The 11,260-nt window shown below is 33.8% G+C and overlaps 1 protein-coding gene across 2 annotated transcripts; it reads right to left on the minus strand.

The window, feature by feature from the left end:
* Positions 1-6,569: 6,569 nt before the first annotated feature.
* On the minus strand, positions 6,570-9,265 carry LOC120072148 (pentatricopeptide repeat-containing protein At1g08610). Of its 2 annotated transcripts, none has more exons than XM_039024559.1 (2): positions 9,126-9,265; positions 6,570-8,826 (listed from the first exon to the last, which is right to left on the minus strand). In XM_039024559.1, the coding sequence occupies exon 2, from the start codon at positions 8,658-8,660 to the stop codon at positions 6,876-6,878; it is 1,785 nt and encodes a 594-aa protein (XP_038880487.1). In that variant the 5' UTR covers positions 8,661-8,826; positions 9,126-9,265; the 3' UTR covers positions 6,570-6,875. The 2 variants fall into 2 exon arrangements, with proteins under 2 accessions (XP_038880487.1, XP_038880488.1); XM_039024560.1 differs by having other exon boundaries at positions 6,570-8,861; positions 9,126-9,241.
* Between the last annotated feature and the right edge of the window lie 1,995 nt (positions 9,266-11,260).

Raw genomic sequence — 11,260 nt, forward strand, 5'->3', positions numbered from 1 at the left:
TAAAATTGTTATTGAATCTTTAAATTGCATTCATACAGTCTAAATCCTATAAACTAAAATTTATGGCTATTACATGAATACTTGAACTTTATATAGAGACATAAAGATGGATCAAGTTCGAGTAAATAGCCAAAATGGTCTATAGTATACGAATAAGGTTGGGTGCCTTATTCTGGTAACACTATTGGATGTGGCCTACTCTGTAGTGGTTACAAGTTTTTGTAAAGGTGCTATAAACAAAGTGATCCTAATTCATTCATATATTGACATGAGGGGTGGGGGCGTCCTATGCAATGAGTTTGCATAAGATCGGACCAAGAAATAAGTCACTCTTACTTTTAATGTTGTTTACTGTTTAAGACTGGCTATTTCGCTTAGATGACCTAGGTAACTCAATCTTAATCCTGAGCTAACTATGAACTTCTGTTTATTCAGGATTATCCTTAGATTTGCATAGGTGAGGGTTGGCTCAAACGCCGGCCCAATAAGCCTCCCATTTCAGGGGTAAGATCGGGTAGATAGCTGGGAACATATAGTGCAAGACGGAATTCACGCCTACCCGATTTAGGGATTGAAGAAAGATTGTTCTCTTAAGTACTGAATCCAGGTCTTGAACAAGAGGCCCCACCCTCTCATTGGCCCGAAAGAGATACGATTTAGTGATTAGATCATAAACCAATTGTTCGTTAGAGGGTCAATAGGAACTTAAGGAACAAGACGTAATATCAAGGATAAAAACAGCATATTGACCCAACCATTATTACGAACAACCTGTGAATGGTCAACTTACTGGTTATGGTTAAATCATGTGGACACAAATATATCTACAGTGAGGAGAATGCAACTATCGAGCTATAGTGGTGTGACTTGATAGTTAACGAAAACTGATTATTTTGGTCTAAAAAGTGTTAGCCAATTAATCTTAAATCGTTGGAGCTCATGATCTGTAGGTCCATAAGGTCCCTCTACTAGCTCGTAAAACATGAACACCTTGAATTAATAAATTGAGTGAATTTGGAATGATATCAATTTGAATTGTTCAAATTGAATTTCAATTTTAAAATATTCAAATTGGAATTAGGGTTTGAATTTGAATAAGTTCTAATTCAAATTATAGTTTATATAATTATATTTGATATAATTAAACGTTTAATTTGTTGAAACGAAATTGGAGAGTTTATAACATTTAAATATTAATTTAAATATTGATTACATGAATGAGATTCATGTTTAAAATTAGGTGTGTGATTAATTTAATATTTGATATTAAATTAATTAATTAGTTAAATATGTTTAATTAATTAGAAAAATCAAATTAATTTCCAATTTTCAAATCAATTTGAGTAATTGGATTTTGAAATTTTGAATTTGATTAATTGTAAATTAATCAAATTGGTTTTAAATTAATTTGAGAATTAATTAAAGATGGAAATTAAGAATTTGAAAAATATTAAAATAGGAAATTAGATGTTAGTGGAAACATCCAAACTCTTATCAAGTAGGAGGTGTTTCCAAGCAAATTCACCACCTATTCCACTCATTTCATACAATTAAAGTGGCAATCTTGCTGTCTCTTGAGTGCCTGCATGAAAGAGTTAAATAACACTCTTCAATTTGAAGATTGATAGAGAGTTTTTTTTGGCTGCTGAAATGAGTTTATGTAGATAGGCTAGTTCATCATCTTCTTCCTCTCAAACCCAGAAAAACCTTCACAATTTCACTCAAATTCGAGTTCTACCATTCAAATTAAAGACTGAGAATAGTATAGAAGATCTCTTGGTGGTTCACTAACGATTGGGAGCTGAATTAACGTGAAGTGCAGCTTGAATTAGGGAGAATTCATCAAAGGTATGTTGAACATGAAACCCACTTGTGATTGTCAGTAAAAGTATGCCTTAGAACTCAAATTAAATGTAATTAGAGTGCTTATTGATTCTGTTTGCTTCCGTTGCATGCTAGTGTATCCTATCAAAAATAGGAAAGACTTCCAAGGTGAATGGGCACAGACTTAAAATCTATAATGAAGGGCATGTAAACCAAGTCTAATTGGGCTTGCGTTTGACTAATCCCTCATACACGTGATACCCCTCTTCATCAATATTGAGCAAGTGACACTAAAAATTTACAACAACAGGACAAATTTTTCTTTCTTTTCTTTTTCATTTTTTTTCATTTTTTTCAATTTTCTTCTTTCTTTCTTATTTTAAGCATTTCAAATAAAAAGAATAATTGATTTTTCTTTTTCTTTATAGGTTATATCAATAAAGAAGAAAAAGAAGCCTTCAAAGAAAAAAAAAAACAAGGAATTCTCTCAAGCAAATAAATAATCAATCCCAAAAACCAGGGAAGTTTCTCTCTACATCCCTCACTTTTTATTCTTGATCTCATTTCCATATTTTACATTGAGAACAATATTCAATCTTTAAGTTGGGGGTGAGAAACATTGCATATTTTTTGCCTGCTTTGAATAGCTTTGTAAAAGAATGAATGAGCCTTACTGAAAATTTTTGCTTTATAATGATCTATATAGAATCATATAAATACAAGTCTGGAACCCTTAAGCATCTAAGCTCAAGTTAATAGATTAGCTAGTTAATTAGTTTATTAGATTTTGTGACTTTGATTTGACATATCTTGATATATTTGAAACTCTTACGTATTTTGATAGCATAACTTTGATTCTCTGAGAACATAACTAATGAATTATTAATGCTCGAAAAGAATATTCTTTGACTCTTTGCTCATTTTTCTTTAAATGAATAAATGCATGATTGATTAATTCATGAAGACACAAAATAAAAAAATTCATTCATTTTTTTTATGGATAATTTGATTTACACAATCATTTCATTCTTATCAATGAAATTTTGATGATGCGCTTTTTCAAGTAAAGATACAAACACAAAATAAAAGAATCACATTTTTTTGCTTGAATGAATGCATATTTCTACTTTTTAACTTGTTTGGGACGACCAAGAACTAAGTTGGAGGTATTTTGTTAGGTCTTGAAAATAGCTATGTTTTCTATGTTAATTCCCTCAATTCTATTTCAATTTTTTGCTTAAAATGTACATTTTAGGTAAAATCCAATTCTGATAACAATGGAGTCATTACAACGAATATGGAGCTAAATCAAGCCAAAATATACCAAAATGATCACTTAAGAAGAAGAGCAACTATAAATTACCACATTGCCCCTCAAAAGATCAAATTTACACACTTCAGCAATGCTCAGAGCGTCGCAATGCTCCCTCCATAACGTAACCCAATTCTAGCTCAACGCTAAATGATAGAATGCTACATTTTACTACAAAACAGGGCAGCGTCGCAACGCTGTACACAACATTAAACGCTCCGGAGAATGACGGAAAAATAAAAATGCGTGTGTGCCTGCGCAAATGAGAGTTGGATCTGCAAATTCGTAGGATTGCAATGATACAGAAAGCTTCAGTTTCAGACTTCACACAAGAAGAAATTAATTTTTTTTTTTAAGAGAGATTTTGATTTCCACGAACACTAGAGCTATTCTTTGTAAATTTTAGATAGATTCTATCAAAATTACTTCATTCTTTGTACCAATTATGCAATTCTCAATAGATTTCTTGAAGAATTTACAACTCCATAAGTAGGTAAGTCTTTTTCTTGGGAAATTATGTAGATTAGCATTTTCTTGAGACTTTTCTTTGAATTCTTTCATGTAATTACTTGTTCTTGAATGCTCTTGCTGAGATTTTGAATAAATTTGATTAAAAATGAATTGACAAATCAAATTTAATTGATTTTATAAAATTACATGGTTTTATAATAAAATTATAATTAGGTTGCAAGAATTAGTAATCTTGATAAAAACTTGGACTTGTTTTCCTATTTTCTTGAAAGATAATTTACAATTTCCATACAATCAATCTCGAATTTTCGACTTTTGATTTCAAGATATGTCAGTTAAGAAAACTCATGAGTATAATGCAATTTAGGAAATAATTGTGGAATATCTTTAGGAAGCAATTAAGAACTAAATTAGAGTTAATTGTTTAATTGGCTAATTAGGGCATTAGAGTACTTCCTTAATGAACTATGGAATAACTTAATTGCATGAATTTTGTTAGGTCCGTGATGGAATTCGCTAAATCTACACAAAAATCCCCAAGATTCATTTTTCCATTAAAATTTATTACATAATCTCTCTCATTTCTCTCATTATTAAAATTTTCCTATCAATTCCTGCCTTTACTTTGATTTTAGTTAGTTTCTTTACAAACAACCCCTCCCCAATTGTTATCTTTTCGAATTCAAGGTTCATTTTTGGCCAATTTATAGAGGTTCCTTTGAGATCGACCTCTTACTCCACTATTGCTACGTGCTAGTTTTAGTTGTAGTTTAAATTTCATTTGTTTTGGGTTAGATAGAATTAACGACACTTATTTTTTACTCGAATAGTGACAATTTGATCCATTAACCATTTAGTTGAATATAGATGAGATAAATTTGAAGACAAACATTGTTCTAAGTTTGAGAATTTGATAACTCATTGAAAAACAAGTTGACATATTGTTGCTTAATTTTAGAGCATTTATACATGAAAGCATAAAGTATGTGGCAAAGAGATCTAATTTGGAGAATTCTAACCATATTCTCATTGATCACTTCTTTGTCTTAATTTTGTTATTAAGAACTCTTTTTGAGTTTCTTTTTAGTTGTTTTCAATGATCGTTGCTTCTTTCTATGTGGCCAATCAAAATATGGTAGTAACTAAGAGAATGAAAGTATTTTGTTTAAGAAATAAATTAACCACTCATAAACGTTAAAGAAAGTAGGGATAATTACAACAAATTGAGCATGGTTTGTTGAGCTTTTAACCCTGTCCTTGAAAAAGTTTGCTTAACTCAGTGAGTTGCATGTATGATTCAAGCAAGTTTTAGAGGTTATCATTATTAGGAAGCCAAAGGTAGGCTTGTTGTTTTTCAGTATTTTCGTGTTCATCAATCCCCTTAATTTGTCAGGTACATTATTGTGTGCATTACTTTAAAATTTTTAAAGGAAATTCCTCAGTTTTTCTTACTTCATAATCCAAGAAATTTTGTATCCCATTCCCTTTCTACGAACGTTTAGGCCATGTGTTAATAATGTGAAACGTGGGTCTCAATTGATTGTTTACTTGTGTTCTACATCCGTATTGACACATAGAACCCACTTCCAAATCTATTAACAAAAAGAATGCAAACTGATTGACAAGCGAAACGTACCTAATCCAATTACTTTTGAAAATTACGTCATATTGTTACTATTACTGTTACGATTATTGTTACAGTTACTATTATTGTTACTGTTTTAAAGGAAAAGTTATGAATTTTACCATATTTATTGTTACCGTTATGGTTTGACCCTCAGAAGTAAAGATAAGAGTAACAATAAATGTGACAAAATTCATAATTCTATGTAAACATGATCAAAAGCAATCCAATAATATTTGTGATTATGACCCTTTACGATTAATCTATCAATGAAATTTCATTACCATTACACCAATTCTCATTACAGATTAGTAAAAGTTGCCTTAATATTTAGAAATTAATGTTGGAGAGTTCTCATTATTTTTCTTGTGGATCTCGAAAAATTTTCCATATATTACTTGCTTGACTCAACTTGTACTTGAGCGAGGTAAAATATATGAATACACGCACACTAGGTCTATTTAATGCTCAATAGCATGAGAAAAGTTTAGAGGGTGTTTGATGACCTGTAATGAGATGAGGTTGTAATGTAATAAAAAACTCATGTTTGGATTGAACGTTTTGGACCCGATTTATAATATAAAACTCATATCATTCCGACAATTTTCAATTCAACCCTCTTTTTTATCATTTTCATGCTTCATGATCTCATTTTCTTCCGTCTTCGATTGATTGCTCACGCTTTCCAACATTCCTCTTAATCCCAATAATCAGATTACAATCCAGCTCACTAAACGGCCCTTTAGAGTTTTAAGTTGGGTATGCCAGAAAATTGAATGTTCCATTAGTATTGAATCATAATAAATTTTTGGTGTCGTCAAATAGTGTTCTAACTTGTTGATTCAATACTAATATTGTTCTCATATCTTAACCAATTAAATTATACTTTAAGTTGATCATAAGTTCCATTCACTAGTTGTTAGGAGAGTTTACAACTGATGTATTGTTCTCTAACAAAAATTAGCAAACAAGGGTAGTGGACATCCCCTTGCTACAATTGTCAAATTTCCTATGTCTATCTATATTAGTCCCTAATCTACTACGTTTTCTTAGAAAAACTGTAATGTTTTTTTTTTTTTTTTCCTTTTAAAAAAAACACATGATTGTAAAATAAATATATATTAGTAACAGTACTACTTATTTATCTGATAAACATATATTACAACATGTTCAACCAACCAGTGAGAACATTTTCCAGGGCAATAAATGACATAAGGAAAAAAAAAAAACTCCGCCATTGTTCTTTCTTGATGAAAATGGTATTATTTTAGAATTCCTGGACACAGTTGTAACCTATCGGGATCTGATTAAAGTAAGCTAATGGTTAACACAGTTATCAAAAGTCTAACAGGTCTGCATTTCTTTTAGTGAAGAGGGTCAAGAATTACTTACAGATGCATTTAAGGTTGATGCAAGGGCCAAAAGATTATTTCTGATCATAGAAATGTTAGTCCAATGCAAGTAACTTCGAAACGAGCTTTTTTATAGAAACAGGAAAAGGGTATCTTGCATAGAAGAAAAGTAAGATTCAAGGATTCAACTTTCAAGAACTGTACAACTTCCGCGACGAACTATTGCCTAAATCTTCAAGTGGCAGTAGATGAGGTATGAATTTTCCCCAAAAAGAAAAAAAGGAAAACTCTTTTAAACTGCTTGCTTACCTAAAACCTTCCATTCAATCAACTTCTGACGTAACTCATCAGCCTGTTCTTTTAAACCGGCAGATGCGATGCTGTTAATTATAGTAGAATAAATTGTCTCATTAGGTTTATATCGACTCGATAACATCATTTCCAGAACTTGTATTGCAAGATCCACCTTCTTATTTATGCATAGTTCATGAACTAGAAATCTGTAAGAACTACTATTCACTTTGTGTCCTGCCTCAAGACATCCCTTCAATATCTCCACAGCTTCTACAAATTTGTTTACTCGACAAAGCCCCCAAATTATAGATCGATGGGTGATATCATCTGGCAAGATCCCATTTTCCGTCATTTGACCGTATAAACTCATTGCTTTATCCATATACCCCTTTTTCGATAACCCATCAAGCACAGTATTGTAAGAAATTAAACCAGGAGAGCAAGTCGTGCCGGTTAAAAGGTGAAGTAATTGAAAAGCCTCATCTACCATACCTTCCTTACTAAGAGCACCAAGTAGAGTGTTGTAAGTTATAATGTCAGGCAAACAATTGTAGGAAAACATTTGATTGAGAAAGTTGATGGCACGATCTAAAAGTCCGTTTTTACATAGACCATTAATCAAGACGTTGTAAGTGACAACTGTTGGAGGCTGCAAACTAATACTCATGATTGTTAAGATTTCATCAACTTCATCCCAACGCCCACGCCTTGAAAGTGAATGGAGAAGGGTGTTGTAAGTAACAGCATTGGGTACCATTCCATGGAAAAGAAGATTATCTATAACTAAAGCTGCATCTTCAAATTTTCCCTGTTTGCAGGTTAAGTTGATCAAGGAATTATATGTGACAAGATCAGGATAACAACCCTCATTAGCCATTTCTTCCAATACTTCAATAGCACGAGCTGTTCCACAGTGCTTACAGATTAGCTCAATGAGGATTGTGTAAGTAATTAAATAAGGAGGAGTTCCTTTTCTGATCTGTTCCTTCCAAAATTCAACAGCCTGATCAAAATATCCATTGTCAAACATGCGGCGGATTACTGCATTATATGTAATCACATCTGGGGGGCAGCCACTAAAACTCATATTGTCCAAGAGCTCGATAGCAGAGTCCAAATGTCCTTGCTTGCATAAACCACCAATCATCATGTTGTACGTAATAATATCTGGAGCACCACCAGACATCACCATGATCTTCAGGACTTGTACAGCTTTATCCATTCGGTCAATCTTTACAAAGCCACGAATCAAGTTTACACAACAATGGAACTCTGGAATCTGGTTCCGACGAGCCATAATATCAACTAACCTAGATGCTTCCATCAACTTCCCCTTGTTGCAGAATTTTTGTAGAATCTCATTGTTGGTTTCTTCATCATTTCCAACAAAAGGCCCATCCAAATACAATGCTGAACCATTATGAGAACTGAGCTTCTTTTTAGTCATTTTCTCAACAAAATTTCTCTCAACCGTTGTCTCGTGACCATTCAATGCCAATTCATCTTCATATGCATCATCAACTCTATCAATGCATACACTCCTCTGCAATCCTTTACAATGTAAAACGTGTTGTTTTCTTCCTAAACCAAGAGTTGTACTCATATGACAGCTATATGAACTACTGCAACTAGACTTACAAAAACAATTTAAGTGTAAAGAAGATGGTTTTTCTTTTTCCAACGAGCATTGGCCAATACCAGTATTAGCATACTCTTGTTTGGAACATTCATGCAGACCATTAACTGTTACCATATAATTCTGAACGGTCAATGTATACGCCATAACAAACTCAAAGTAAAGGGCAGTGCTTCAAAGCTCTTAAGGGAAGGAGATAATCAATACCCAGTAATCAGCTGCTTCATTTCAACTGAAACTAACTAATGATTAACTGAAACTTAATCGAAATAGCTCACTTACTCTGACCCAAAAGTGAATTTGTTACTTCCTTCTGCACATAAGCAGATTAAAGTAGATTTTCAGAACCTAGGAAATGATAAAGATGAAAAGCATACAATCACAAACAAAACAATCCGGAAAGAGTGAAAAAAAAAAGGCATCTAATGCACGAAATTGAAGCAAGAAACTCAGTATCAGAGAATCAAAAAGTGATAATTAAGATAATGGGTAATCCAACAACAACAGAAAATTCCCAGAAAATCCAAGTATGAAAGAACAATTAGCGAGGAAGAAAAGAACATTAAAATAAAGCGAATTAACAAGAAGAACTTGAAGATTCAAGAAACATACCGAGTGGTTTCGAAGAATGGAGCGGAGATAGCGAGTAAGAGAAGCTTGCTTCTTAATTCCAGCTGCTGATAAAGTTTGACGAGGGGCCATAACTAGGGCTTTAGATCCGTTTTTACATTTAACCCTTTGTAAGTTTATTGGATGAAGGTCTAAAATTTGTGAAAATATAATCGAATTGAGGGTAGGACAAAAAAAATATATTTGCAAATTTAGCCATGGTGTTTTAGATTTGCAAATATAACAAAAGGAAAAAAAATCAGAGTCAATTGGAAAATTTTCTAATTTTAAAAGGTAATTTTGAAAAATGTCTAACCCTTTTTTTCACTTAAAAATCTGTCTATGTGCTCCCACACATAAACAAGATGACCGCATACCACCGTATCCTACTTCTTGGACGCATGCAATATCCTCTCCATAAGGTGCATACGTTGTGTAATAGCAAATGGAGCTTATTCCTAAGTTTTCCATTCTTGCTTATGTGATACAATCCGCTCTCTCGAGTCTTAGATTTGGATTTTAGACTACTCTTCCAGGTAGGCCTAAATGATGAATGATGCGCTCATAAGACAAGAAAATTGCATAAACCTGACTGACGTAAGATTATTCCTATCTCTAGTAAACATTGGCTTACATTGCTTAATGTGACCAACCACTTACCCTCTCGAACAGTTGGTTGTTGCTGACTTTACTCATAGACAAGCATTGCGTCCGCCTATAGACAGGCGTTGCTATAGCTTCACACTAAGCAATTAAGGTTTTCTCACACACTCGCACAACGCACACCTTCCGGTGGTTTTCTACATGCTTCATATCTCTAATCCACATGACTAAGTATGCGATATTTTAATAGTCTCACGAAGTGATGCAATGAAGGTTAAGGATACTAAGTAAATGAAGATGGAGATGGAACTGAAGGAAATATAGAAATACATTGAACACACAATATATTAATTTCTTAATCCAAAATGTAATACAATACAATATCAGAAAATAAGAGAAAATGAAAGAACCAGCTAGAAACAATGTCTTGCTTCCAGTAGATGTGTGTTAAGGCTGCCAGTGGTGCCATGGAAGGGCGGTGGAGCTGACTCTCTCAAGATCTAACTCCGTCGAAGGCTCCGGTCGTCACTCGAAATGAATGAAGAAGATGAAGAACTCTCAAACTTTCTTCTCACGCATTAGTCTGGATCACAAGGATCCGCCCGAAAGCCGAAACTTGGATAAAAATGAAATTCTGCTCATCGGCTTCTATTTATAGAGCTGGATCGCCAACAACATTAATGGACCTACTCTGATTCTGACATTTGCGGCGCGTTGGTCCTTTTCTGAATCTCTGCTGCTAACGGCATGGTAGGTGAAATGTCAACATCATCTTTTGATTTTCCCGAGATATGAGTTGATGCTTCCATTCCACCAACCTTGCGTTCATCCCTCTATTATGGTTAAAATCGTATAGTCGCAATCTTGCAATGATAGACAATTTAATGTGATGGACGCAACTTCTACACGATGACCGCATCTACTCGACGACCGCAATTCTCACGTGATGGACGCATTCGTCCAACAACCGCAACACCCATACGACTGTCGTATGCGATCACCGCATACGATTAATGGACGCAATATTCATGCGTCGAGCATATGCGATCGTGCATGCGATCGTCTATGCGATAGCCCGACTTCCGCGTCTGCGTCCGATTCCTGTGTTAGCTACAAAGATAGACAATTTAATGCATAATAACGCATAATAGTGGGTTAGCCGAGAATCTTGATGTTGAACGATGGAAACTCATTTTCTCATGAATTCCAACATATTCGACGCATATTTCTCTTAACAATCCTCATCATTCTAAACAAAAGGCCTAAGATGACGTGCATTTTTGCCCGTCATCACACCCCCAAACTTAGAATCATGCTTGTCCTCAAGCATGCGTTATACTCAAGAAATTCCAACTCACCTTCCGGCTTTCCTTTGCGATGACTAGCCTCTAAGAATATAATTTACTCATACCTCTAACTATGGCCGCAACACTCTCCTCCACTTCGACTACTTCTTCAAAAAGATCTTTTCTAAGTTTAGATCCGGCAAGCCTTTGCTAAAAAACTTTTTATTCATTCTCCGCAACTTTGCGTTT

Source organism: Benincasa hispida, chromosome 2, assembly GCF_009727055.1.
Source record: "Benincasa hispida cultivar B227 chromosome 2, ASM972705v1, whole genome shotgun sequence".
Lineage (NCBI taxonomy): Eukaryota > Viridiplantae > Streptophyta > Magnoliopsida > Cucurbitales > Cucurbitaceae > Benincasa > Benincasa hispida.